This window comes from Lucilia sericata, unplaced genomic scaffold (genome assembly GCF_015586225.1).
Source record: "Lucilia sericata isolate MDLA Ls3-8-SP2 unplaced genomic scaffold, ASM1558622v1 Contig001375F_arrow, whole genome shotgun sequence".
Classification (NCBI taxonomy): Eukaryota; Metazoa; Arthropoda; class Insecta; order Diptera; family Calliphoridae; genus Lucilia; species Lucilia sericata.
In genome coordinates, this window is record NW_023995317.1 from 70,451 (window position 1) to 97,545 (window position 27,095).

General features: G+C 30.5%; 1 protein-coding gene across 12 annotated transcripts in view; it reads left to right on the plus strand.

Annotated features, from left to right (window-relative positions):
* LOC119611145 (RING finger protein nhl-1) overlaps positions 1–26,206 on the plus strand; it is an 89,074-nt gene extending 62,868 nt beyond the window's left edge. For 5 of the 12 annotated variants that reach the window (XM_037966637.1, XM_037966625.1, XM_037966631.1 and 2 more), the window contains exons 7-12: positions 12,398–12,679; positions 15,680–16,435; positions 20,805–20,964; positions 23,566–23,706; positions 25,626–25,702; positions 25,773–26,206. In XM_037966637.1, the coding sequence (XP_037822565.1) occupies positions 12,398–12,679; positions 15,680–16,435; positions 20,805–20,964; positions 23,566–23,706; positions 25,626–25,702; positions 25,773–25,986 (1,630 nt within the window). In that variant the 3' untranslated portion in view covers positions 25,987–26,206. Of the gene's footprint in view, positions 1–2,535; positions 2,700–12,397; positions 12,680–15,679; positions 16,436–20,804; positions 20,965–23,565; positions 23,707–25,625; positions 25,703–25,772 lie in introns of those variants that run through there. The other 7 variants (XM_037966626.1, XM_037966627.1, XM_037966630.1 and 4 more) reach the window with 3 other exon arrangements.
* The last annotated feature ends 889 nt before the right edge of the window (positions 26,207–27,095 follow it).

The following is a 27,095-nucleotide window of genomic DNA, read 5'->3' on the forward strand; positions in this document are numbered from 1 at the left end:
TACCTTTAAAATTAAGAGCAAATTTATGTTTGACACACTCATGCAAATAAATATAAGGTAGCAAGGGGCGATACAAATATAAAGCATTTCAATGGAATTACAAATTACTTTCTAATCTAATTTACCATGACCATATGCCCCTTGTAGTGCAGCAGAACAGATTTTCTGGTTTAAATCGAACTAAAACTTCCAGACTGATAGGTTAGCACACTACCAACTACCCTATCGAGGCACCCAACATTTGTAGCACTTTTAAAGGAAATCTACGCTACATAGTTGTTATTTTCTGTTGAAAATATTTATATGAATTTTTATACCTTAAGGCCTCTGCTCAAATGTGTTCTGTGAAGAAATTCAATTGGCTTTGCCTATAAAAAATCAGATAAATTTTATTGGCATGAGTATAAAAATAGCTTGTTCCCTGATAGTTATCAGTCTTGTTGACCCTTAACAGCGGGGTAGAGATTTTTGGACCGTCTAGTCCAAGAGATGTACAATGAAAATCTTATATAGTGAAGCAGTAACCGATTCTCCTATTGAAAACAACTACATCATCCAAATAGTAGACGAATTGAGCGACCCATCCGTCGATTTTTTCCGAAACCGCTCCTAAGGGTATAAAAAAGCTTTTTTCAATTTGCGAATTATTTCCGTTCCAAGACGAGTCATGATTGTGTAGATAGTTATTTAGTTAGTTAGTTAGTTAGATAGATAGTTAGTTAGTAGATTAGTTAGTTAGTAGTTTTAGTTAAGTTAGTTAGTTAGTTAGTAGTTAGTAGTTAGTTAGTAGTTAGTTAGTATAGTTAGTTAGTTAGTTAGTTAGTTAGTTAGTTAGTTAGTTTAGTTAGTTAGTAGTTAGTTAGTTAGTTAGTTAGTTAGTTAGTGTAGGTTAGTTAGTTAGTTAGTTAGTAGTTAGTTAGTTAGTTAGTTAGTTAGTTAGCTTAGTTAGTTAGTTAGTTAGTTAGTTAGTAGTTAGTTAGTAGTTAGTAGTTAGTTAGTTAGTTAGTTAGTTAGTTAGTAGTAGTTAGTTAGTTAGTAGTAGTTAGTTAGTTAGTTAGTGTTAGTTAGTTAGTTAGTTAGTTAGTTAGTTAGTTAGTTAGTTAGTTAGTTAGTAGTAGTTAGTATTAGTTAGTTAGTAGTTAGTTAGTTAGTTAGTTAGTTAGTTAGTTAGTTAGTTAGTTAGTTAGTTAGTTAGTTAGTTAGTAGTTAGTTTAGTAGTTAGTTAGTTAGTTAGTTAGTTAGTAGTTAGTTAGTTAGTTAGTTAGTTAGTTAGTTAGTTAGTAGTTAGTTAGTAGTTAGTTAGTTAGTTAGTTAGTTAGTTAGTAGTTAGTTAGTTAGTAGTTAGTAGTTAGTTAGTTAGTTAGTTAGTTAGTTAGTTAGTTAGTTAGTTAGTGTAGTTAGTAGTTAGTTAGTTAGTTAGTTAGTTAGTTAGTTAGTTAGTTAGTTAGTAGTTAGTTAGTTAGTTAGTTAGTTAGTTAGTTAGTTAGTTAGTTAGTAGTAGTTAGTTAGTTGTAGTTAGTTAGTTAGTTAGTTAGTTAGTTAGTAGTTAGTTAGTGTTAGTTAGTTAGTTAGTAGTTAGTTAGTTAGTTAGTGTTAGTTAGTAGTTAGTTAGTTAGTAGTAGTTAGTTAGTTAGTTAGTTAGTTAGTTAGTTAGTTAGTTAGTTAGTTAGTTAGTAGTTAGTTAGTTAGTTAGTTAGTAGTTAGTTAGTTTAGTTAGTTAGTTAGTTAGTTAGTTAGTTAGTTAGTTAGTTAGTTAGTTAGTTAGTTAGTTAGTTAGTTAGTAGTTAGTTAGTTAGTTAGTTAGTTAGTTAGTTAGTAGTTAGTTAGTTAGTTAGTTAGTTAGTTAGTTAGTTAGTTAGTTAGTTTAGTTAGTTAGTTAGTTAGTAGTTAGTTAGTTAGTTAGTTAGTTAGTTAGTAGTTAGTTAGTTAGAGTTAGTTAGTTAGTGTTAGTTAGTTAGTTAGTTAGTTAGTCTAGTTAGTTAGTTAGTTAGTTGTTAGTTAGGTAGTTAGTAGTTAGTTCGTTAGTTAGTTAGTTAGTTAGTTATTGTTAGTTAGTTAGTTAGTTCGTTAGTTTAGTGAGTTTAGTTCAGTTTCGTTAGTTAGTTAGTTCGTTATGTTAGTTAGTTAGGTGTTCGTTAGTTATAGAGTTAGTTAGTTAGTAGTTAGTTAGTTAAGTTAGTTAGTTAGTTAGTTAGTTAGTTAGTTAGTTAGTTCGTTAGTTAGTAGTTAGTTAGTTAGCTTAGTTAGTTATTAGTTAGTTAGGTTAGTTAGTTAGTTAGTTAGTTTAAACTATTGGATCTCAAAATTAGATACTGACTCGCGCTCCTTGCCTTATATTCTTACCATGAGTGTTTAAACACAAAAAGACAAACATTGAACTATTTGTTTGTACATTAAATGTTTGTGTTAATTTGTTGTTGCTGTTTTTTTAATTATGTCTTCTTACTCTTCTCTTTTTTTATTTTTATTACTTCGTCATCTTCTTATTTGAATGGAATGTATCGCATTTTGTTTAATGTCGTTGTTGATACTCAGTCTACCCTTTAGTATCCCATATATTAGTAGACCCAGGTCAAGATACAGAAGGCGGCTTGTGGATGTTTTACGTGATGTTTCATAAACAATCAACATAAATATTTATTTTTTTATTTGTTTATTTTAAATAAATTAAACAAATCTTGGCATCTCATTTTAAACTAGAACTTTTGTTACATGCTGATTTTTCTTTTCTTATAATAATAATATTTTTTTTTGTTAATATTAATATTAACTTTGTTTTGTTGTTTGTTTTATATGAAACTAGCTTTGTTTAATATTTAATAAATATTTTGAGTTTTTTTCTAAATAACTTTTTCTTTAATGATTTGTGAGTTGTTAGTTCAAAATAATAAATTTTTTGTAAATAGTTTTTTGCAGTCATGTGTAAATTGTATACAAATTGGGAGCACAAGTTCCAAAAATGTTAATTTTATTACATATTTCTTCATTTAATTGGGAAAAGACCTTTAACACTTTAACACACCGAGAAATATGTACATATATGTTTAAGGAACTCTTAACTGACATTTACGAAAGCACTAGTCCTTTAGAGGTAGTGTTCAGTTCGTGTTGTAACAGTTTCCATGAAAATCAATAGCTTTTGTCAGGAAAACTTCTGCTTTTTTGACAAATATTTCGTGGAACTAGTACATTTAACTTACTATCACTTATGCTAAATAAGGCATAGTTTGATTTTAGTTTGTCAGTTAAGAGATTTTAACTTGCATCGTTCTTTATTATATAAAACAAAAGGGTTTCCTTTTTATACACATTTGGGAATGTACAGATATTAATACAAGAGGCTGTAATTGGTGAATTAATTTATTTTTAATTTTATATTAATAAACATGTTTAATTTTCAGCAAATTTTCTATAATAATTTAATGAATTTTCAGAAAAAACACGGAAATTTAATCATGAATATGTAAATATTGTTGTATTTTTTTCCTTAATTATAAATAGAGTAAACCCCGATATAAGCCCAGACAAAGAAATTATCGATAAATAGAACTAGAATACCACTCACACATACCCTTCAACCGATATATTCATAAGTGAGTGTATGAGTGGCAAGGCCCACACACAAGCTGTCTCCAGCTTATGTGTTATCAACACATTCCCAACATATAGTTATCTCAGTTAATCCTCTATGGTTTTTGATTCAGTTGGCATATTTACTTCATTATTCTCCGATTAATTTCAATGCTCAAATTTTATTATCTTGAAATCGTACTACACATACACATGCCGTATACGTAATATTGAATAATTATTTAATACTCATACGTCATGTTGTTCCTTATTTTTAATATTTATACATATTTTATAAATACTTTCAATTATTTTACATCAATTATACATAAGTATTTATACAAACTCATTAATTCAAGCCCTCTCTACAAAAAAAAAAATCCCCTAAACTTTAAATATCTGATAAATGCAAATCAATTTAATTAAATATAAAACGATTATGTAAATTATCTATAACTTTATATACCCACGTGTAAGATAAAGAATTTTATTTTCTAATGAGTATAGAAAAAACAGCTTATAAAGAAATGCTAGAAAAAATATTATTTTTAGCTCTGAATGAAATTGTATAAAATTGATTTGCATTTAAATTTACAAATATTTTCTTCTAAAAAATGTTGGCGACATTTAGCATTTCCAACAGTCATATAACTAAAAATACCTTTTAACATTTATACAATGAAATATGTAGAAATAAAATACAAAAGATATTATTTCTCTACTTAACTCCCTCTCAGTGTTTTCCTAAGATGAACAACACAAAAATCTAAATGTTCAGAGAATATAAATCAACAAATTTCAACTAATTATACAATGAAAGTCTATGTCTAGAAAGCTGCAGATGACTAATGGTGAGAACCAGAGCTGAATAGAAATGTCATTTGAAAGTACGAAATTTGTTAAAATCTAAAAAAGTGAAAACTAAGAAGTGTTTAGTGTTTCTACATAAAGTGCACCAATCCTGTTAAGAATCACTTTTTTTAAATGCATCACGATGTCAAATAAATACGTTTAAATAAATCTTTCTCTTATGTCCTTCAAATAAGAGAAAGTAAAGCAATAGAGACAGGAACTTTGCCCCTAGGTTCTTTAAAGTTTATAGATTCTAAATATTTAATATTCTAGATATTTGTAAAATTATAATACCACTAGGCACGTCTGTCCATCCACACATCTATTCATCCGTCCTTATATATGTGCGTTCATCGATCTGTCCATCCATCCTTTCATTTGTTAGTTAAAACCCAGTTGGTAAACTGAGAAGAGTAACAAGATATAAACATTTTCTCAAAATATTCTCTCATGATCATGATATTATGATATAGCAAATAGTTCAATTAGAGCAACCATAATAAAACGTCTGTCCTTCTGTCTTCAAAAAACAACAAAAGACGCGAAAACTCCCAAACGAAGTAGTGTAAGGAAACTCAGTATTATTAACTTAAATTTCGTGTATTATTTCTTCTAAATCTTATTGTTGAAAATTCTATTTACCACCAAAACAAAACATTAGAAATGCCACAATACATTTTTCACTACTTTTGGAAAACAAAAGAAAATTGTGGAAAAAAGTAAATAAGAAAAAAACAGTGTCAACACAATCACAACAAAATACAATAGAAATGAAAAGTTAAGCCTAAATTGTGTAAACAAATTAAAGGCTGATTTTTTGTTTCTCCACCAAAGAAAAGTGAAAAGTTTTCATGAGATTGGGAACTAACTAGGAAGGAGGATTGAGAAGTTTCAGCTAATTAAAAGTACTGACAAAACTAGTTTCTGTTACCACTTAATAAGCAAGTTTAAAAAAGGTTTAAGCTTTTCGTTTTCTGTTTTCAAAACTATTATACTTTTTTTCAAACCTTGAATTTCTCAGTTATACCACCTGGTTGCCAGCTATAAATAGGTATACAATTTCTTTAAAAACCCTAAAGTTTTAAGTTTCTCATTTTGTCCAAAAAAAAACATTTCTTTTCTTTAACTGTTTTTTCATATTTATTTGTGGTACAAATTAACAAATCTTGTGCAACATTCTACAGTGATATAAAGAGGTGTAAAATATTTGCGTCTGTTGTTAATACTTTTCGCCACTAGTGTCAACACTACTTTCTTCACTAGCAATAAACCCATTCATACTTTAGACTAGACTATAGACTAGACTACTGACTAGACTAGACTATAGACTAGACTATAGACTAGACTATAGACTAGACTATGGACTAGACTATAGACTAGACTATAGACTAGACTATAGACTAGACTATAGACTAGACTATAGACTAGACTATAGACTAGACTATAGACTAGACTATAGACTAGACTATAGACTAGACTATAGACTAGACTATAGACTAGACTATAGACTAGACTATAGACTAGACTATAGACTAGACTATAGACTAGACTATAGACTAGACTATAGACTAGACTATAGACTAGACTATAGACTAGACTATAGACTAGACTATAGACTAGACTATAGACTAGACTATAGACTAGACTATAGACTAGACTATAGACTAGACTATAGACTAGACTATAGACTAGACTATAGACTAGACTATAGACTAGACTATAGACTAGACTATAGACTAGACTATAGACTAGACTATAGACTAGACTATAGACTAGATGACTAGACTATGACTAGACTATAGACTAGACTATAGACTAGACTATAGACTAGACTATAGACTAGACTATAGACTAGACTATAGACTAGACTATAGACTAGACTATAGACTAGACTATAGACTAGACTATAGACTAGACTATAGACTAGACTATAGACTAGACTATAGACTAGACTATAGACTAGACTATAGACTAGACTATAGACTAGACTATAGACTAGACTATAGACTAGACTATAGACTAGACTATAGACTAGACTATAGACTAGACTATAGACTAGACTATAGACTAGACTATAGACTAGACTATAGACTAGACTATAGACTAGACTATAGACTAACTATAGACTAGACTATAGACTAGACTATAGACTAGACTAGACTATAGACTAGACTATAGACTAGACTATAGACTAGACTATAGACTAGACTATAGACTAGACTATAGACTAGACTATAGACTAGACTATAGACTAGACTATAGACTAGACTATAGACTAGACTATAGATCTAGACTATAGACTAGACTATAGACTAGACTATAGACTAGACTATAGACAGACTATAGACTAGACTATAGACTAGACTATAGACTAGACTATAGACTAACTATAGACTAGACTATAGACTAGACTATAGACTAGACTATAGACTAGACTTAGAGACTAGACTATAGACTAGACTATAGACTAGACTATAGACTAGACTATAGACTAGACTATAGACTAGACTATAGACTAGACTATAGACTAGACTATAGACTAGACTATAGACTAGACTATAGACTAGACTATAGACTAGACTATAGACTAGACTATAGACTAGACTATAGACTAGACTATAGACTAGACTATAGACTAGACTATAGACTAGACCTATAGACTAGACTATAGACTAGACTATAGACTAGACTATAGACTAGACTACAGACTAGACTATAGACTAGACTATAGACTAGACTATAGACTAGACTATAGACTAGACTATAGACTAGACTATAGACTAGACTATAGACTAGACTATAGACTAGACTATAGACTAGACTATAGACTAGACTATAGACTAGACTATAGACTAGACTATAGACTAGACTATAGACTAGACTAGACTATAGACTAGACTATAGACTAGACTATAGACTAGACTAGACTATAGACTAGACTAGACTACTAGACTAGACTATAGACTAGACTAGACTATAGACTAGACTAGACTATAGACTAGACTAGACTATAGACTAGACTAGACTAGACTAGACTAGACTAGACTATAGACTAGACTAGACTAGACTACTAGACTAGACTATAGACTAGACTAGACTATAGACTAGACTTAAGACTAGAATATATACTAGACTAAAGACTAGAATATAGACTAGACTTTAGGTTATCTACTAGTTTCGATTACAGACTGGATTGTAGGTTAGGCTATAAATTAGACTATAAATCAGAATATAGACTAGACTGTAGACTAGACTGTACACTAGACTAGACCATAGACAGGACTCTATACTAGGCTAGTGATTATACTATAGACTTCTGACATAAATTAAAAATATTTTCATGGCTAGTATAAGGGACAATATAGTCGGATATACATTCTTAGTTGTCTTTAATTTAAAATTTATGTCTGGCTTCCTCTTTAAGTGTAAACTTTAATATAAACATATATTAAGGGGGTTGCTTTTACGATTTGGTTTTTTATGTAATGCTTATTTTGAAAGTGTAAGATCTTTTATACAATTTTTCAGTTATAACTTTTGTATTAAGTGCTAGACCTCCCTAATAATAGTAGCACTAATATAGTTTACAATTGTCATGTGATACGCTTGCTTATAACGTCCTGGAATAGAGGACAAAAGAAAAAGTCTTAGTTATTTTTCTTTCCTGTTATTTTTGATTTTTAAAAAAAGAAAGTTTTTTTTTTGCCGTAAATTTAATTCTTCTCTACTTAATTCCTGGGTTCTTAAAGATAGTTAATACACACACACAAAAAGTAATCTTAGAAAGTAAACAGAGATTTAATATCAAATTAAGATTTAATATAAATTGGTCATTTGATACCTTATAATAGAATACAAAGAGAGTAGTATTTGATTTAGTTTATTTGTAGATGTCCTTCAGATTTAAAGTGTTTGAAATCAATTTATTTATTTAATTTAAGATTTTTAATAGGATTTTATTGTCAAAATTTAGTTTGATTTTAATTATGGGGTTTTTGTGTGTGTGTTTATTGAAGACAATTAATTAAGGAATATAAATAAAGAAGGGGAAATTTAAATTTATATGGATGCTAAATTAAATGAAATGCAATTCTATAATTTCTGGTTTCTTAAAACGAATTTGAGAAAATATTTATTTTGATTACTCCTATTTATGAGCCTTTAAGTTGTATCAGATTGGTGTGGGGATCATGGCATGATGCGCACCCTTTGCAATAGTTTTAAATCGGTCGGCCATAGCTAAGTCTTCTTACTTTAGGGTATTAGAGACATTGTCCTAACAAATTTGTGGTTTATAGTTAAACACTTTAACGCCTTGTTTTTATAATTTAATGTTAGTGGCATATATACATAGAAGAGGGCTTTAAAAAAAATTATGACCAAAAATCAAAGTTGAAAAAATAAAAAACTGAAAAGTTTTACTTTTTAGTCACATTCGTTCTGGCGTTCATTTTGTCCTAAGTAGCTTAAATTATAATCTTCTAAGCAGACAAAAGCAACAATTTTGTAAAATGTAAAGAATGGTATTATTTTGTGACTTATAAGAAAGCGTGTTATTTTGTTTAAGAAATATATATTTAACATATTAAGTATTAAAGTTAAACAAATATTTTGGGTAATATTTAAAGTCATCTACTAAAAGAGAAACTATATAGGTAAATAACTATCTAAATCTTTACAAAATCCATGAACTAATGGAAATATCTTAATAACACTACTCACTTATACTGTTGCAAAGTTTCGTAGTTTGAATAGGGCCAGTAAGTTAGGTTGATAGGAAGATGTATACTGCATCAAATCCAAAGAATCAGTGTTAGTCAGGAATGTTTTTTCCGGAATAATATCACATAATTTCGACCTTTCGTTGACGACTACTCCCGAGTGGTCTGGTACCCATATGATGTAAATCTTAACTCTGGGAGAATATTCAGTTAAAGCTTTCTTACAATCCAATAGGATATTAGATTTAATTGTATCACCTGTGGGCGCCATATTTATTTTAATCCAATTTACATCATCCATTATTACTCGGACTTCTAACTGGAAGTTTGTGTTGTGATTATATAAACGGTGGTATATTTCTGTTTCTGGTTCTTCAATATAGAAACCCGCTTGACCAAGACATTCTATCTGTAATCAGCGTTTCAAAATTTCCGACATATTCTAGTCTTGTATGCGATCAGGCACATGCGATGATTGCGTATAACCTACCAATGTGTCCAGTATACATTGATGCTATGCCTATAACCACTTTTGGCCAGTTCGCCTAAAATAAAGAGCCGTTCGGCTGTAAGTGCCGCCTCATATCTGAAATATGTTTCACATGGGGCACCACTTACACCCAAGCAGCATGTACGCTGAACTCCCTGTAGTAGTTTGATATTACACATTTTGTCCAAAGCATTCCACCAGATTATTGAAGCATAAACTAGAATTACACTTTTATAAAGTCAATTTGTCATAGTAGGACTAAGACCCCATTTCATGCCAACAGATCTCCTACATATCGCCCAGCACCGATGTGCCTTGTTGATCCTATACTCTATGTGGTGTCACCACTTTAATTTCCAGGATTATACCCAAGTACTTAACTTTGTCTGTCACCGGTATCTTCTTGCCCAGAAAGTATAAGTAGAAATTTTTATCTTCTTCCGTCCTCGGCGGGTTAACATTGAGGCCTCTCGGTTGAGCCCAGTTCAAGGCCGTATTCAGAGCCTCCTCGGCTCTTCTACACAAGTAATTTGGATCCTTTATCTTTAAAATTATTACGATATCTTCTGCATTGCAGACAGTTCTAAGTCCTTTATCAGGGTCCTTAGGAGGCTATTAATTGTGCTAACACAGATTAAAGGTTACGGACAGTAAGTGTACCCCAAAGTTGGGATAACTTAAAAAATTGATTTCAACAGACAGAGGGACATATCGCAATCGCCTCAGAAAATTATTCTAAGCCGATTCGTATACTTTAGGAGGATATAGGAGGAATATTTTTGTGTGTTACAAACATCAGCACAAACCCAATATAACCACCCCACTAAAGTGATGTAAGGTATACAAAGTACCATATTAGGGACGAAAAAGTAACATAAAGTTCTCTTTTATCAAATCTCGTTTGCTTCAGTGAACATTCAAAAATAATCAAAGAATCACCTCTTATACATAGATTCTCATTCAGTCATGTTAAGTTTTATGTTTTCAGCTTTAATTTTATAGAAATTTTAAAAAGTACCATTTCATAAACAAAAATTATCAAAACAAATCCCCCTGATAGTTTCTTATTCCATCAGGTCCATAGAGGTTAAATATTATTTTTCTTAATGAAATAGTTGAATAAATTCTTCGTTTGTGAAAAGTGCTAATAAAAAAGTACCATTCCTTACTTTTTCTCCCAGGAACAGAGTTTTTTCGATGACTGAATTCTCAAAATGCTCTGTTTAAATGTGTTTATTATTGATAAAACTCAAAAGATATTTCAACTGCATTGATTTGGAATAACTATGTTTTCAAAAAGTACTAAACTACATATTTAGTCGAATTTGGTCCTTTGTAAGCCTTAGCATCCGAATTCTAAATTATACACCAATAGTTTATGTAAGTAAACTGAATAAATTTTAACATTTTATAAAAATTGGTTCGAAAAGTTTGAATCAATGACATTTTTAACATTTTTCCCTTTTTGGTACTTTTTTTCTCCCCCTTTGAAATAGCAAAACTTTTTGTTTCAAAAAATATTGCAAAATAAAACAAATAAAGAAACGATTAAAAAGGAAAACTTTGCAGAGCCCTAAAACCCTGATCGTTACAACTATATGTTTGCTTCTATCCGTCTGTCTGTCCGTCTATACATATGTCTGTCTGTCTGTCTGTCTGTCTGTCTAGAGGCTATGGTGATTCGGGTTTGGCATGCAGCGTTAGCTCTCCCAACACCCATCACATATTATCGCGCAGTAGTGCTGGTATGACTTTTCTAGCCAATAATGATAGTAACGATGTTGCCAGTGATGCGTATCGACGTCTTAGCCTGGGTCTGCTCTTGAAACAGCTCAGTGAATTTGTTTTATCGGATGATGACAGTTCACAAAACGAGCTGGACTCCCCTACCTACGGAGCGTCAGGTCATAGGTATTGAATTGCATTATCGATCTCAGTCCGTCCGTCCGTCCGTCCTGTCTGTCTGTCTGTCTGTCTGTCTGTCTGTCTGTCTGTCTGTCTGTCTGTCTGTCTGTCTGTCTGTCTGTCTGTCTGTCTGTCTGTCTGTCTGTCTGTCTGTCTGTCTGTCTGTCCGTCTGTCTGAATTGATTTATCGATCTCAGTACGTCCGTCCGTCCGTCTGTCTGTCTGTCTGTCTGTCTGTCTGTCTGTCTGTCTGTCTGTCTGTCTGTCTGTCTGTCCGTCTGTCTGTCTGTCCGTCCATCTAAACATAATAATCTCTTATTGTAAGAATGCAAAGTACTTATGATTAGTGTAGGGTATCATATGGATGGTCAGACGCGACTATAGTTCTAGTTATTTTTTTAAACGCATAATATATTTTTATTTCCTTATTCTTATTATCTCGTATAGAAATTTTGCTGAATATTATTTTTGTTTATTTTCTTCAAATTCTCATGGTGTTTTTTTAAAAAACAAAACTTTAATTAACTTGTTTGTTTCTGTTTATTCCCTGTTAACACTAACAACAAAACTATCTCATACTAAGCTTTATTTGTGTGTTTTTTTATTAAATGTTTCTACTGTAGTCTTCATTTTCTATGTGTTCTATATTAAAACTAAATTTACAAAATTTAAATTGAATGAAGAAATATACAAAAAAAAGCAAAATTATTCTTTATTTGGCTCTAAAATAAAACTGTAGAAAAACCTGTTTTGCTTGTTGTTTATTTTATAAATTTATAATTAAAAAAAAATATTATTAAATAAAGTAGAAAAACAATATTGTAAAGACAAAAACAAAAAAAAAACCAAATAATTCCAGCTACACAAGCCGCTTTCTAAATAAAAGCAAGAGCAGCGCCATAGTATCGCAACCATCCCTATCCAACACGCCAAATGCCTCTTTCGATGAGGATGCCAATGGCACCGGCGATGATTCGGATTCACGTTATGGCACCGGACGTTCACGTTACTTAGCGATGAAGGAGCGTCGCAATCGTTTGGCACGTAGTCGCTCCTCGCATCAATTTGGCAACGATGATGATGATTTGGATGAGCCCGTGTCGCCAACAACGGCATCACCATCTGCTTATTTAGCTTCAAGGTGCGAGATTAACACAAAAACGTTTAACTTTTTGTTTTTTTAAATTTCTTGAGAAAAAAAAAACCAAAATTATGTGAAGAAAAAAAAACTGAGAAAAAATTCGTAAATTTCATAATTATTATTTTTTTTTTATAGGTTTTTAGTTATTTAGTTATCTTTAAACTATTGGGTATTTGCTGTAAATACAAACAAAAACAACTAAATTTTTTGTATAAAATTTTATTTAATCGGTTTTCGTGTGTTTATTTGTCATAACCATTTTATTTTTCGTTCTAAATGCGCGCCTACAGAAACGCTTTCTTTGTTAAAAAAAAACAATTAGTTTCCCTCGTTTTAAACTTTTTTTGTTTTCGTCGCAAAATTTGTCTAGTGTAAAGGCGCCTCATTTATTTCTATTTGATGTTTCGTATATTAAAATTATTAATTTTAATATTTTTCTTTCTCATTTAATTTTTGTACAGAATAAATCATTTTCATTTTGCATTTCTTTAATTATTGTTTTTATATTTTCTTTTGTTTTCACTGGCCATTAAGTGCGTTTTCTGTTTATCATTTCGAAATTAATTATTACTATATTTTTCTCTCTCTGTTTTATTCATTTAATAATATATTTCATTTGAAATTCGCGTTTTTTTGGTTCAATTTTCATTATCTCATTAATATGGTTTTCTTTTAATTTAACAAAATTATTTTTTTTAATTTCCTTTTAATTTGGTTAAAAATTAGACAATAATTTATATTTCTTTTAATCTGACGTTAATGCAAGTATTTACCCATCAACAAATTAATCAGTTTTTTCTTAAGATTTAATAATAACGTTTTCAAAAGAAAATATCAAGTGTGTTTATGGATTTATTATGAGAGTTATAGAGACAAAGTTTTCTATAAAATTAAAAAATCTAAAATTTTCTGTAAAAAGTATTAATTTGCAAATTTTCTCTAAAAAGGACAGATTAATGGAAAAGTGGTCGTAAATTTTCGAATTGATGAAATTTTAATAAAAATTTCTTTAAATTAGTATTCTCAATAAATTTTAAAGTTTTAATAAGAAATTGGACACATTGAAACGTTCATTAATTAGTTAGTTAGTTAGTTAGTCAGTTAGTTAGTTAGTTAGAGTTAGTAGTTAGTTAGTTAGTTAGTAGTTAGTTAGTTTAGTTAGTTAGTTAGTTAGTTAGTTAGTTAGTTAGTTAGTAGTAGTTAGTTAGTTAGTTAGTTAGTAGTTAGTTAGTTAGAGTTAGTAGTAGTTAGTTCGTTAGTTAGTAGTTAGTTAGTTAGTTTAGTTAGTAGTTAGTAGTTAGTTAGTTAGTAGTTAGTTAGTTAGTTAGTTAGTTAGTAGTAGTTAGTTAGTTAGTAGTTAGTTAGTTAGTTAGTTAGTTAGTAGTTAGTAGTTAGTTAGTTAGTTAGTTAGTTAGTTAGTTAGTTAGTTAGTTAGTTAGTAGTTAGTAGTTAGTTAGTTAGTTAGTTAGTTAGTTAGTTAGTTAGTTAGTTAGTTAGTTAGTAGTTAGTTAGTTAGTTAGTTAGTTAGTTAGTTAGTTAGTTAGTTAGTTAGTTAGTAGTTAGTTAGTTAGTTAGTTAGTTAGTTAGTAGTTAGTTAGTTAGTTAGTTAGTTAGTTAGTTAGTTAGTAGTTAGTTAGTTAGTAGTTAGTTAGTTAGTTAGTTAGTTAGTAGTTAGTTAGTTAGTAGTTAGTAGTTAGTTAGTTAGTTAGTTAGTTAGTTAGTTAGTAGTAGTTAGTAGTTAGTAGTTAGTTGTAGTTAGTTAGTAGTTAGTAGTTAGTTAGTTTTAGTAGTTAGTTAGTTAGTTAGTTAGTTAGTAGTTAGTTAGTTAGTGTTAGTTAGTTAGTTCGTTAGTAGTTAGTTAGTATTAGTTAGTTAGTAGTTAGTTAGTAGTTAGTTAGTTAGTTAGTTAGTTAGTTAGTTAGTTAGTAGTTAGTTAGTTAGTTAGTAGTTAGTTAGTTAGTTAGTTAGTTAGTTAGTTAGTTAGTTAGTTAGTTAGTTAGTTAGTTAGTTAGTTAGTTAGTTAGTTAGTTAGTTAGTTAGTTAGTAGTTAGTTAGTTAGTTAGTTATAGTTAGTAGTTAGTTAGTTAGTTAGTAGTTAGTTAGTTAGTAGTTAGTTAGTTAGTTAGTAGTTAGTAGTTAGTTAGTTAGTTAGTTAGTTAGATTTAGTAGTTCGTTAGTTAGTTAGTTAGTTAGTTAGTTAGTAGTTAGTTAGTTAGTTAGTTAGTTAGTTAGTTAGTAGTTAGTTAGTTAGTTAGTTAGTTAGTTAGTAGTAGTTAGTTAGTTAGTTAGTTAGTTAGTTAGTTATTAGTTAGTTAGTTAGTTAGTTAGTAGTTAGTTAGTTAGTTAGTTAGTTAGTTAGTTAGTTAGTTAGTTAGTTAGTTAGTTAGTTAGTAGTTAGTTAGTTAGTTAGTTAGTTAGTTAGTTAGTTAGTTAGTTAGTTACTAAAACTGAAAATTTATTGACATTTTTCTGAAAATGAAAAATTTATTTAAAATTTTATTGAAATCTTAAAATCTAAAATTTAATGAAAATTTTTAAGTCGCGAATTTATTGAGAATTTTTACAAAGTTTTCGAATTTTTTTTTTTGGAAAAAATTTTTTTTTTTAAATTTTTTAAAAATGGAAAATTTTTCAAAATTTTTCTAGAAATGGAAAATTTATTAAAAATTTTCTTAAATTTATTGAAATTTTTCTGAAAAAAATTTTCCAAAAAGTAATTATTTATTAAAAAATTCTAAAAAAATTTGCTAAAAATCTTCGTTAGAGAAATATTTATGAAATAATAATTAAAAATGAAATAATAATCAAAAATTTTTTAAAAATTTACTATTTTTTACACATTTTCTATAAATCGAAAATTAATAAATATTTTCTCTAAAGGAATATTTTAAACTTTATAATAAATCCAAACACACACATTTAATTTAACTTTTTAACACCAAAATTCTTCTAAAGCATTACAAATTAATCACAAAATCTGTTTTCTCCCGTATCCAACAGATATAGCGGCTATGGTGGTTCCGATTTAGCACGCAGTCGTTCATCACATGCTCTCAAATCACGTGACAGCTCTCCCATCATTGATCGCACATCATCGCGCAGCGGTGCTGGTACATCTTCGCTGGCCAACAACGACAGCAAGGATGGTGAAGCTTTAAGCTCTTGGGCCCGTTATTTGAAGAACAAATATGGCAATAAGAGCTCTAAAGATACACCTTCGGGTAGTGGACGTGACGGTCTCGGCAGCAGTAGCACTTCTTCGGCCCTGCCATCTACATCGAGTCATGGTGCAAGTGGCAGCGGCAGTAGTCGTAGCCACGTTGCCAGTGATGTGTCACGACGCCTTAGCCTGGGTCTGCCTCTAAGGCAGGTCAGTGAACTTGGTTCATCGGATGATGACGGTTCAAAAAACGGGCTAGGCTCCCCTACCTCCCCTACGGTAGCAGCAGCAGCTCACGGTATAACCGGAGTGGCAGGTACTTCCCCTAGGCAATTGTACCTGCGCAAGCGTCAACAGCTGTTCCAATTGGGGGGCCGGGGGAGCGAACCCGGTTCTTTTACCTGGCCACGCGGCTTAGCCGTTGGGCCGGATAATAGCATTGTCGTCGCCGACTCGTCGAATCATCGCGTCCAAGTATTCGATTCGAATGGCATCTTCGTTAAGCAGTTTGGTGAATATGGCAATGGTGAAGGCGAATTTGATTGTTTGGCCGGTGTAGCGGTCAATCGTATTGGACAATATATAATAGCAGATCGGTGAGTGTAAACAAATTCAAATGAAATCCCATTAATTTCATTAGTATGTAAGTATGTATGTTGGAAGTTCAGTAGAAAAATCCATTAAAGTTTTTAATTAAATTACATTTGTTTAAAAGTTGGTATGAATAGTTTAGCACAAAGAGAAAAGTAACCAAACAAATACAGAAATTACTAAACATTCAATATTGTATTAAACAAAAAGAAGACTTAAAGGCAAAAGGAATATATTAGCTGGAGCAAGTTCTCTTACTATGTTGTACTTGGGGAATCGATACAAAGTAATGTACATACATACTGTATGTGTATTGAAATAACCCAACAAACATAAAGACAAATGCTTGAAAAATTAAGTCTATAGCTTCTGTTCAGTTAGAAATGTCATCTAATTCCTAGACTTGTTTGTGGATTAGGGCAATTGAGTAGTAAATAGATTACATAGTCAATAGACCATAGACGAGTCAACAACTAGTCGATAGACAAGTTCACAGACCAGTCCTTATATGGATTGGTATATAGTCTTGGTCATAATGTAGATATAATAATAATCCATCGATTAATATTATAACCCATAGATTAATCCATAAACTAGTCCATCGACTAGTACACAGACTAGTCCATAGACTAGTCAATAGACTAGCCCATAGATTAGTCCATAGACTAGACTATAATTTATGCTATTGATTAATCCATAATTTAGTCCATAGATTAGTCCACAGATAAGTCCATAAACTAGTGGATCGACGAGTCCATAGACTAATTCATAGTCCATAGACTAGTCTATAGACTAGCCCATAGACTAGACTATAATATAAGCTATAGATTAATCCATAGTTTAGTCTATAGATACTCCATTGATAAGTCCATAAACTAGTAGATCGACGAGTCCATAAACTAATTCATAGATAAATACATCGACCAATCCATAACTTAATCCATAAACTAATCCATAGACTAGTTCATATACTATTTCATAGACGAGTCCATAGACTTTTCCGTAGATTTGTTCATAGACTAGTTCTTAGAACAATCCATAGAATAGTCCATAGATTAGTTCATAGTATAGTCCATAGACTAGCCTATAGCTTAGTTCGTTGACTAGCCCATGGACTAGCCTGGTCTATAGACTACATAATAGACTGTTCTATAGATTAGTCCATAGTTTAGTCTATAGACAAGTCCATAAACAAATCGATCGAGGAGTCCATAGACCACTCCATAGATTAGTACATAGATTAGTAATTAGACTAACACAAAGACTAATACATAGGCTAATACATATACTAATCCATAGGCTAATACATAGAGTAATACATAGAATAGTCCACAAATTAGTCAATATATTAGTCGACAGGCTAATCCATAGACTAATTCCTAGACTATAGATAGACAATAAATATGAGTTTAAGAAGTAATGTTTGCTGGATAGTGGCAACTGGTTATACCCTATAGTTGGAGGAGTACAATACGGTCCGAGCATTCAAATCTTTTAGTCCATAACATTATCTCTAACAAAGTATCTTTTAGGTTCCTTAAGAAACTGTCCATTATTGACCTATACGTTTTATCCTTTCCTTATACTTTCACCAAAAGATCTGTAGGGCACATTATTTACGAGCATACCGAAAATAATACTTTTTTTTCATCCATTATGATTGTGTGTGTTATGGTATGTAATGAAAGTTTTTGTTGTTTTGTATTTTCAAACTTCTAACATCTAATTGGAAATGCTAAGCGGATAATGGTTGTTGTTAATGAGAAGTTTAATTACAACAACCGATGGTAAATGAATGGGGTTTTTCTCATTATTGTTGTGTATATTTTGAATTTGATATTTATCAAATCGTCTAAGTGTTTTCAATATACATAAATACATTGCTTTTTAAGGGGGTGCTAATAGGAGGAAATAAATAAATAGATTTGGTAACATGAGTAATTGGGTTGAGTCTTTAAAACTAACAATGAAATATTGCTTATGATATATTTCACAAGAATTTGAAGCAGATTTTGACAGGAAATTTTAAACTTATGTAAAAGCAATTAACAAATATTTGTTCCTAGATATCGTATGACCACAGCAATTATTAGAATTCTGCATTTACTAAAATTCTTACTTAAAATCTGGCAAAATTTCATATTTAACAACCTCCCTTTTTGCGAGCCCACCTACTAAACAATTGTTAAAGGTCAAAAGTTGATTGCAATAATGTGTCTGCCACTTTAATGGTAAATGAATTAATTTAATTATTAATGTATTCATCATTGGCGTTGCTATTGAGCCTACAATTGATTTTTGATCCACGTTCTTATAAAAGGGATAATAAATTCTTAAGAAATTTTAAAAATAACTTTTCAATTGACATAATAAATTAATGAAGTTTTTGCTTTTCTTTCTTTTTTTGCAATGAATATTTGTAAACTGATGCAAAGTATAATTAATGATATAAGTAGAAGAAAAAAGATAATTAAGAATTAATAAGTGTCAATAATCGAAAAGACATTTACGATAAGGTCATGTAAGGTCAGACATAGGGCGTTAAACAAATTCAGCAGAAATACACATTGAAATTAAAATTTCAACATATCCCTTAATATTCAATTAAATAAAAATATTCACTGTAGTCTGGACTACATACACAAATACTTTGGACTTTTATCTGGGCTATAGACTGGACTGCAGACTAGTCTATATAAACTAGACTATAGACCTGATTATAGACTAAAGACTAGACTATAGACTAGACTATAGACTAGACTAGAATATAGACCTGACTATAGACCTGACTATAGACATGACTATAGACATGACTATAGACTAGACTATAGACTAGACTATAGACTAGACTATAGACTAGACTATAGACTAGACTATAGACTAGACTATAGACTAGACTATAGACTAGACTATAGACTAGACTATAGACTAGACTATAGACTAGACTACAGACTAGGCTATAGACTAGACTATAGACTAGGCTATAGACTAGACTATAGACTAGACTATAGACTAGACTACTAGACTATAGACTAGACTATAGACTAGACTATAGACTAGACTATAGACTAGACTATAGACTAGACTATAGACTAGACTATAGACTAGACTATAGACTAGACTATAGACTAGACTATAGACTAGACTATAGACTAGACTATAGACTAGACTATAGACTAGACTATAGACTAGACTATAGACTAGACTATAGACTAGACTATAGACTAGACTATAGACTAGACTATAGACTAGACTATAGACTAGACTATAGACTAGACTATAGACTAGACTATAGACTAGACTATAGACTAGACTATAGACTAGACTATAGACTAGACTATAGACTAGACTATAGACTAGACTATAGACTAGACTATAGACTAGACTATAGACTAGACTATAGACTAGACTATAGACTAGACTATAGACTAGACTATAGACTAGACTATAGACTAGACTATAGACTAGACTATAGACTAGACTATAGACTAGACTATAGACTAGACTATAGACTAGACTATAGACTAGACTATAGACTAGACTATAGACTAGACTATAGACTAGACTATAGACTAGACTATAGACTAGACTATAGACTAGACTATAGACTAGACTATAGACTAGACTATAGACTAGACTATAGACTAGACTATAGACAGACTATAGACTAGACTATAGACTAGACTATAGAACTAGACTATAGACTAGACTATAGACTAGACTATAGACTAGACTATAGACTAGACTATAGACTAGACTATAGACTAGACTATAGACTAGACTATAGACTAGACTATAGACTAGACTATAGACTAGACTATAGACTAGACTATAGACTAGACTATAGACTAGACTAGACTAGACTATAGACTAGACTATAGACTAGACTATAGACTAGACTATAGACTAGACTATAGACTAGACTATAGACTAGACTATAGACTAGACTATAGACTAGACTATAGACTAGACTATAGACTAGACTATAGACTAGACTATAGACTAGACTATAGACTAGACTATAGACTAGACTATAGACTAGACTATAGACTAGACTATTGTCGGAACTATATACAAAATACTATAGTCTGGTGTGTAGACTAGATAGTTGTCTAGACTATACAACACACGATAGTCTTGCTATAGGAAACAATAGCCTGGACCATAGACTTGAATGTATTCTTGACTATAGACTATATTGATTAGTAGGTATTTTTCAAATTAAGATTTTAAAGTATCCAACCCGTTCTTTTCCTATTTTGTACAACGTAGTAAACTTGAATTTCCAATAAAATTCATTAATTAGTTCTATAATCGCGTTTTGTCATTTGTAAAATTTTTAATTAATCATTTATATTTATCAAATTATAATAGATACAATCATCGCATACAAGTTCTTGATCCGCAAGGACGTTTTCTGCGGGCATTCGGTTCACAAGGTACCGCAGATGGTAAATTTAATTATCCATGGGGTGTGACCACAGATGCATTGGGCTTCATATATGTGTGTGACAAAGAAAACCACAGAGTACAGGTAAGTTAATTGGACTAAAAAAATATATAGTATATATATGTATGTAAGTTCTTAATATGATATTGGTGCATTGAGTGAGTACATTAGGGCAATAACTTCCTTAGCTTTTATTGTTATTTCTATTAAATGCTTTTGTTGACAGTCTTTCGAACATTCGATTTTTTAAAGCCCTATTAAGGGAATTAGTGATACTAAGAACAAACTTTTGTTATACCCCTAATATTGTAGTATATATGCCAATGTGTTTTGTACAGGTGTCAATATATTTCAAAATTAATTATCATCGATATTTATCATCTCAATCTTTGATTCAACAAAATATTTCTATTAAAATCATGTAAATGTAAATTGCTTAAATACATAAATATATATACATACATATAATACATATGTATATACGTGGACATGTGGACATTGCAAATCGTGCTGACAAATATTTGCAAAATTTTTAATTGAATTGTAATGGAATAATGCTGATTGTGTATCAAAATGATTATGCAAATATTTGCCATTAATTGTCTTAAGCTGCTTGGTCGATGTCGATATAGTCAGAACAAATGAATGTAAATGATTAGGCTTGACAGAAATTATAAAGACTTCCTTTAGTAATTGTATGACAATGGAATAATCTAATACTGTGACAATCCCTTAAAATTCGCTTAAAAATATTATATTATAGCCTTGACTATAGGTCAGACTATAGAATTGACTATAAACTAAACTACAGACTAGGCTAGAATATAGTTTTTACTATATACTAGATCATAGTCTGGACTATTGACTGGACTATAGACAATACTATAGTCTGGACTATAGACAAGACTATAGTCTGGACTATAGACAAGACTATAGTCTGGACTATAGACAAGACTATAGTCTGGACTATATACAAGACTATAGTCTGGACTATAGACAAGACTATAGTCTGGACTATAGACAAGACTATAGTCTGGACTATAGACAAGACTATAGTCTGGACTATAGACAAGACTATAGTCTGGACTATAGACAAGACTATAGTCTGGACTATAGACAAGACTATAGTCTGGCCTATAGACAAGACTATAGTCTGGACTATAGATAAGACTAAAGTCTGGAAAATAGATAAGACTATAGTCTGGAAAATAAATAAGACTATAATCTGGACTATAGACAAAACTATAGTCTGGGCTATAGACAAGACTATAGGCTGGACTATAGACAAGACTATAGTCTGGACAATAGACAATACTATAGTCTGGACAATAGACAAGACTATAGTCTGGACAATAGACAAGACTATAGTCTGGACTATAGACAAGACTATAGACAAGACTATAGACTAGACTGTAGACAAGACAATAATCTGGACTATTGACAAGACTATAGTCTGGATTATAGATAAGAATATAGTCTGGACTGTAGACAAGACTATAGTCTGGACTATAGACAAGGCTATAGTCTGGACTATAGACAAGACTATAGTCTGGACTATAGACAAGACTATAGTCTGGACTATAGACAAGACTATAGTCTGGACTATAGACAAGACTATAGTCTGGACTATAGACAAGACTATAGTCTGGATTATAGACAATACTATAGTCTGGACTATAGACAAGACTATAGTCTGGACTATAGACAAGCCTATAGTCTGGACTATAGACAAGACTATAGTCTGGACTATAGACAAGACTATAGTCTGGACTATAGACAAGACTATAGTCTGGACTATAGACAAGACTATAGTCTGGACTATAGACAAGACTATAGTCTGGACTATAGACAAGACTATAGTCTGGACTATAGACAAGACTATAGTCTGGATTATAGACAATACTATAGTCTGGATTATAGACAAGACTATAGTCTGGACTATAGATAAGACTATAGTCTGAACTATAGACAAGACTATAGTCTGGACTATAGACAAGACTATAGTCTGGACTATAGACAAGGCTATAGTCTGGACTATAGACAAGGCTATAGTCTGGACTATAGACAAGGCTATAGTCTGGACTATAGACAAGGCTATAGTCTGGACTATAGACAAGACTATAGTCTGGACTATAGACAAGACTATAGTCTGGATTATAGACAAGACTATAGTTTGGACTATAGACAAAACTATAGTATGGACTATATACAAGACTATAGTATGGACTATATACAAGACTATAGCCTGGACTATAGACAAAACCATAGTCTGGACTACAGACAAGACTATAGTCTGAACTGTAGACTTTACTATAGTATAGATCAAATTTAAAATTAACACTATATTAGTTGGTCCTACTTAATAAACATACAAAACATTTCCCTATTACTGTCCTTTAAATAAGCCTTTTTGCTTTTTGTGGTCCTATTTGATTTCACTTTTATAATCTAATTTGAACATGGAGGAACAAAAAAAAAAAAAAAACTAAATAAATTGAAAAAATAAACCCCAAAATAAAATACTATACAATACACAGTAGTAGTTATTTGTTAACATTGCAAATTTTTATCTTATATGTGGTTGCTTTAGCCAAATTGATTATTTTATACATACATATTTATATTTGTATTGAATAAGTAATATCTATACATGTTATATTCAACGTTTTTTCTTTTTCTTTTAAGGTTTTCCAATCGGATGGTTCATTTGTTGGTAAATTTGGTACTTGCGGTCGTGGTGAAGGACAACTTGAACATCCACATTATATTGCTGTATCGAATACGAATCGTGTTATTGTTTCCGATTCGAATAACCACAGAATTCAGGTAATTTTACACTTCATTGATTTGAGTTGAGCTTTCTTTTTTTAATTTTGTTTTACTTCTGGCAGCTTTTATTATTTTGCCTTTCTTTTTTGATGGTGTTAGTTGGGTTTTGTTCTATTATGCCAAAAAAAGGAAGAAATATTTTAATATACTAAAATTATATAACGACATTTTTGCATTGATGAAATTTGGCTGTGATTTGGTTTTATAGTATAATTTTGATCTTTTTCTTTTTGATTTTTTGTTTCTGCATTTATAATTGTTTTTTTTTTTTTGTTAGGGAAAAGGATGTGATTATGTTGTATTGAAGGTAGAATTAAAGGTGTTTGAGTAGTGTAATCTTATGTATAATAGAGTAGAATTAATTACACTGTTTCCAGGAATTTTCTAAAAGTTTGTAAAAAAAATCATTGACTTTAGATCTGTTTATAGTCATGACTATAGATCAGTCTATAGTCTTGACTATTGATCAGTCTATAATCTTGACTTTAGATCAGTCTATAGTCTTGACCATAGATCAGTTCATAGACTTGACTTTAGATCTGTTTATAGTCACGACTATAAATCAGTCTATAGTCTTGACTATAGAACAGTTTATAGTCTTGACTATAGAACAGTCTATAGTCTTGACTATAGAACAGTCTATAGTCTTGACTATAGAACAGTTTATAGTCTTGACTATAGAACAGTCTATAGTCTTGACTATAGAACAGTCTATAATCTTGACTATAGGTCAAACTATAGTCTTGACAATTGATCAGTCTATAATCTTGACTGATGATCAGTTTATAATCTTGACTTTAGATCAATCTATAGTCTTGACCATAGATCAGTTCATAGACTTAACTATAGATCAGCTTATAGTCTTGACTATAGTCTTGCCTACAGATCAGTCTATGGTCTTGAATATAGATCAGTCTATAGCCTTGACTATAGATCAGTCTATAGCCTTGACTATAGATCAGTTTATAGTCTTGACTATAGATCAGTCTATAGTCTCTACTGTTAATCAGCCTATAGTTTTGACTGTAGGCCAGTCTATAGTCATGATTATTGATCTGTCTTTCGTCTGATCGTATCTGTTTCACAATGCTTTTGTGCAAATGTCAAAGAAATTACTATTTTAATATTGACGGAGGATGGAAATATCGCCCAAATCTGAATTATTTTTTTTTTATTTTTCACTTAAAATGGTGTTATGTTATATTCTTCTGAAAAATTGCTACAAAGCAATTTTCAACTTTTTCTTTACATTGCATAGAAAAGAAGAAGATTAAACAATTATGAATTTTTAAACAGGGTTATTAGAAATATGGTATACCCTTCTTTTGTTTTTAGGTCTTGTTTTGTTAAAGCCCTAATTCTTGTTGGATGAAGAGTTATGAGAATAAAGATCAATGATTTTGGACGACTTTCAGTTTAAGAAAGAAAAAACAGAAGGACAGGTAGACGGACAGACGGATAGACGGACAGACGGACAGACAGACAGACGGACAGACAGACAGACAGACAGATAGACAGACAGATAGACAGACAGACAGACAGACAGACAGACAGACAGACAGACAGACAGACAGACAGACAGACAGACGGACAGACAGACGGACAGACGGATACAAAATATACAAAATAGAACCTCTGACCTCTATTTTAATGTGTCACGTAAGAAATATTCAACTTAACTTGCCGAAATATTCAACTTAACTTGTATTTCTATACTACATATAGAAATACAAAAGCAAAGAAAAACTACAAAATTGAATTAACAAACTAAATATTACGTTGTACAGCTTTGAAGTAGTCTTCGTCTTTGTTTTATAATGAACAATCTTTTTGGTAGTTAAATTAAATTAAAATAGATTTTATAATCTCAACTCATATCTAAATGTTTTTCTTTATGGGATTTTTCTCAAACATAGATATTCGATGTAAATGGCAAAGTTTTATCAACATTTGGTGGTGAAGGTTCCGACGATGGACAATTTAAGTTTCCCAGGTAAATAATGTTAAATGGAAAAAGTTAAACTGAAAATATTAAATGAAAATTTGATTTGTCTTCTTAACAGAGGCGTTGCGGTGGATGATCAAGGTTACATATTTGTGGCCGACTCTGGCAATAATCGCATACAAATTTTCAATCCTGATGGTAGTTTCCTAAAAACTTTCGGTTCCTGGGGTTCTGGCGATTCGGAATTCAAAGGTCTTGAAGGTGTGGCTATTATGTCGAATGGCAATATATTGGTTTGCGATCGTGAGAATCATCGTGTGCAAGTGTTTTAAATTAATTAACGTATTGAACGCACTTGAATAACGATTTGATGACGTCTTCATAAAATTATTATTATTATTTATTTGTTTTTGTTTTTAAATCATTTATATTGTTTTGCTTGTTACACATTTTTACATTATTTAAGGAACAACGTCCAACAAATATCCTTTTTTTTCTACTGAAACTTTTAACAAATCAACAAAAAAAAAAGTAAAGAAACAAAGCAACAAAAAAATTGTAAAAGAAAATTTGTTTAAGATTTAAATGATTTTAATTTTTGTTATATTTATTCTTTTCAAAACATTTGCCCAATTTAAGAATCCCTCCAATAATTGTAATTGTTTTATTTTTTTTATCTAGTCCACTCGAACATATTATCTCTAAAGCTAAAACCATAATACCAATAATATCATAATTTATATAAAAAATTCATTAAATATTTGTAAACAAATTGAAAAATAAAACTATAAAAAAATGCAAGCAAACTTGCAACAAATTGTGCGTGTGTGTGGGATTTTTTTTTATTGATTGAAGGAAACAAATCTAAAACTTTTATTAGGAAGTTATGGGTTAAAATGTAAGTATAATGCTAAGTATTTACTTAAGTATTTTAAATACATTTATCTCTTTCCAAGTTCATTTTCGCCTTTAAATACACATAAACAGCTTAGAAAACAAAGTTTTCTCATTTGAGCTTTTTTCTCTTATCACTCTGAAAAGGATTTAACTATTTACTAACTCTAATAAGGCAAATAAACTATAATAGTTTATTAAGTTTTTGGTTTTTTGTAAATATTTTCTTTTTGTCTCGTAATCAAACAAAATATAATAATCACTTTAATTACACATATAGTAAAATATAGCAAAACAAACTTTGAATACCAAATAGGATTAAATCAATTAGTTATTGAACTTATTAAACTGTTATTAAGGATTTATTTAATATTGTATATAAATTATCTTATAAGGAAAAATGAAATCATAAAATATTTGTAAATGCGTGTTTATAATTTGTTCTGAAGAAGGAAATGCGTTCACTTTCGAAAAAGATTTTCCATAAAAAATAAGTTCACATTCGAGAAAAATTTTCTATAGAAAATGTGTTAACATTGGAGAATAA